Source organism: Protobothrops mucrosquamatus, unplaced genomic scaffold, assembly GCF_001527695.2.
Source record: "Protobothrops mucrosquamatus isolate PMUCROS unplaced genomic scaffold, P.Mucros_1.0 scaffold2806, whole genome shotgun sequence".
Taxonomy (NCBI): domain Eukaryota; kingdom Metazoa; phylum Chordata; class Lepidosauria; order Squamata; family Viperidae; genus Protobothrops; species Protobothrops mucrosquamatus.
The window spans coordinates 65,840-69,610 of NW_015388841.1; the positions used below are offsets into that span (position 1 = coordinate 65,840).

Sequence of the window (3,771 nt, forward strand, 5' to 3'; positions counted from 1 at the left end):
GCAGGACTGGCCTAGGGGAAAATTTTTAATGGGGGTTTTAAAGTAATTTTTAACTACTAGACCAATTATTAATATTTGTTTTTAATTATGTTTTTAATTTGTAGTTTTTTGTGATTAGTATTTTATCTGGTTGTTAGCCGCCCTGAGTCCGCAAGGAGAAGGGCGGGATATAAATTAAATTAATAAATAAATAAATAAATAAATACTCTCAGAGGGGAAAAAACCCTTCTGAAAATCAGGAAAGTTCAGCTCCTACCCATGTTTACATGCCCCTCTCCCATTTTTTTCCCATTCTTCCATCCATGGTAGCCTCCTCCTCAAAAGAATTTGGCTGATTTCTGGCCATTGAAATGGGTTCTTGCCCTCCTGTTATCTGTCAGAGTAAGCAAGAGAAATGGAAGGTGCACAGTGCCTCATGTGGTTAGAATGATGATTAGCAAGGCCTCATTCAAGACCTGAGTGCTGCTGTGTGGCGGGGTGACCCTCCGTCATTCGCTCCTGCTCCCGCCCACCTAGCAGTTCCAGAGAGAATATTGCAAGTAGATAAATAGGTACCACTTCAGTGGGCATATTAACGAGGACATGAAAGGAGCCCCCAATCAGGCATCCCCCGAGGAACAGTGATGTCCCCAGCTAATTCCTTCAACTTGGAAATGTCTTAGGTGCTTCTGACACAAATGCAAGCGAGCAAGAGAAGTAGGAAGTAATGCCCGTGATGAGGAATGCTGGGAACTGTAGTGCAGCAACACCTGGAAGGCCACAAGTTACCTCCTCATGGCCTACGGACAGGGTACTATTGAGTCAAAAAGCCACCCTTTGTGAAAGATTACATATTGTTTCCTAAATCACTTATAAATAAAGAGGTTCCTAAGTCACTTATCCCCATCCTAATACCACGTGAACATGTTAGCTTGCAGTTTTTACTACTCTATCCTAACCCAGCCCCCGCTGACAAAGTTCTTACTGAGTGGTGAATTCTGGAGATTGAAGTCCAATGACGTAGTGGAATCTGGAGCTGATGTGAATCTGGGAGGAATGAAAAGACTGACTAGCTTGGAACTACTAAGGGGAAGGAGGCGGTGGAAAGCAAATCCTCCCTACAGCTTGCAGTACTTATCTAGTAGTTTCTGTCACGAGTGCATTAGTTTGGCAAGATTCCTGTCAACAGGTGAGCAGCAATAAACATGTCCTTCTGATCAACTGTGCAGTGGTTAGAATACAATATTGCAGGTTAACTCTGCCCACAGTCTGGAGTTCAATACCGACAGGCTCAAGATTGACTCAGACTTTCAACCTTCCAAGGTCAGTAAAATAAGGACTCAGATTGTTGGAGGCAATCATCCCTGTAGCCAAGATTGTTGTTTTAAAGCCACTTCTGCTTTAAAGGCTTTGCAGTGCTTTGGATATGACTCTTGAGCATGTATTTTGGAGTGTACCTCTTGGTGTGTCTTGAAAGCAGCCATGTCTTTTTCATAATTGCTGCATGATGCTGAGACAGTATCACTAATTTAATGAAGTGCTGGCAAGTGAAGCATATACTGTATATGCCTGCATACCTGGAAACAACTTTTCAAATTTAAATCCAAAATACTACATTGCCCTAAGAGCAATTGTTCAAAATGTATGTATTTCAATTTACTTGTATTTGTTTTAAAGCTTGGTTTTTAAAAAGTCTTCTAGAAAAATGACAACCAACAATTTTTTTTAAAAAAAAAGATTAAGTCTCAAACAGGACAGAAAATCAAGAACGGGGTTTTTTTTTCTACTCAACATGATAAGTTATCATACCAGCTGGACCAGAGAGATAAAATCAGTGATTAGAAGAGCTCTAAGACAAGTCAACAAATAATTTAAAGTTGTCTAATCTAATCAAAACTCAAAGTATATAGCTCTTTGGAAGCTCTAAAACCAAGTGAAAGCTGAACTTGTGAGATTAAGTAATTGAAAATATTGCAAAATGGGGAACCAATACAAAATTTAATCTTGCAAGTGATCCACACCCATTCTGTTACAAATTTGAACACTCTGCCAACCATTGGAGTTACTGGTTCTACTTCAACTAGAATGATATAATGATATAAAATATGATTCACAGAGGTAACAGTCAAGGAATTTATTTCTCTCTAACCCGGTGTTTCTTAGCCATGGCAACTTTGTGTGGACTTCAGCTTCCAGAATTCTGGGAGTTGAAGTTCATACAACTTAAAGATGGCAAGGCTGAGAGACATTGTTCTACCCACCTCTGTAGCAACATCTAGCTGATTTTAGCTGCTCTCCATTCGCTAAGCAGGATCAGACCTGGTTAGTTAGAGAGCAATGGGAAGTTACTCTGTAACAGATACACCCCTGAAGTTCTGGACTCAAATCACATTCAATTCAAAGAATGTATTACCTTCCCTCTACTGACATCACGATCGTCAAATCTCGATCATGACGAGGAACCTGTAGAATTCAAGAACATTGGAAGTTCACAGGTTCCTCATCATGATCAAAGTTTGAAGGTCATGATGTTGGCAGAGGGAGGCAATACATTCTTTGAGTCAAACATGATTTTCAAACTCCAACTTCAATCATCTCAGGAAGCATGCCCAATGACTAGGAACAATGGAAGTTGGAATCCAACATCTGGAAGATTACCGGTTCCCAATCAGTAGTAAAATCATCCGATTAATAAATGCCAAAATGAATGGAAAGCAAAGTTCTCAAACAATGGGATACTTACCTCTGAATCATTATCCGTGTTTATGTAGGTGCTATTTTCTTTATGTATGGCACTCTCCTAGAAACAACACAACATTAGTTTTGGACACAAAACTGTATTCAATCAAAACTACTGCAGAAATGAAAGGAAGATATCAGTTTGAAGGCGATATATCCCCATGTACTGAATTTGGCTTTCCAAGCAATTAACTTTTTGCAACATCACTGTTTCATACTGACTCTTAAGAATCAGCTGCAAAAGGCATCATTCTTTTAAATCATTGTTTGGCAAGGGAGAAGAAAATGCAGGGAGAAGAAAATCAGATTTTCTTACTGTTTTAAGAAAGACAGTCTTAAATCACTGGTCTTACTAGGTAAGATTATTGTTAACTCTAGTCCAGAATTGCTGCAGTAATTAGCAATAATTAGTTAGCAGGATGATGTGTTCAAAGGGGGATTTGACCAACTTATCCAGGATCATCTACGTACAATCTAGTTCACTGTCATTAAAAAAAATAACATGTTCTAGACCTCAAGAGATCATAAGGTTTCATGTGATCTTGTGTATGAAGGTGTAGTTTATTATTATTATTATTGTTGTTGTTGTTGTTGTTGTTATAAAAAAACTATATGGGAACCTATAAATTGGGACAGGCCACTGAGCAGGAAAATCCAGGCTCAGTTCTTTGGGCCAGTCACTTTCAGATCAATCTACATCAGAGGTGTCAAACTGCCGGCCTGCGGGCTGGACGCATCACGTGGAAGCCGCGCCCACCCCATTGCCGGCAATGGCAAAACTGGCCCAATACGTTGTTCGACGTCACGTGACGTCGCAAGTTTGACATGCCTGATCTACATCAAAAAATTCTTGCTGTGACTTCCGGTGGGACGGCGCGCCGATGGCGGCTCTTTTCGGAGCCGTCCGCTTGGGAAGGCGTCAGAGCCAGCATGAACAGCGGTCAGCAGCTGTTCAGCGGCTTGGAACCTTGTGCCCCGGGAGAAGGGGTCGAGGTGAGTACTCCTGGATAGGAGTAGAGTCCCAAAAGCTCTCCCTTTTTCTCGGGAGAGCGA

The 3,771-nt window shown here is 40.8% G+C and overlaps 1 protein-coding gene across 1 annotated transcript in view; it reads right to left on the reverse strand.

The window, feature by feature from the left end:
- Positions 1 to 3,771, reverse strand: part of SLC39A2 (solute carrier family 39 member 2) — a 19,655-nt gene that overhangs the window by 3,442 nt on the left and 12,442 nt on the right. Inside the window, exon 3 of the mRNA XM_029286068.1 lies at positions 2,723 to 2,779. Coding sequence (XP_029141901.1) covers positions 2,723 to 2,779 — 57 coding nt within the window. The remainder of the gene's footprint in view (positions 1 to 2,722; positions 2,780 to 3,771) is intronic.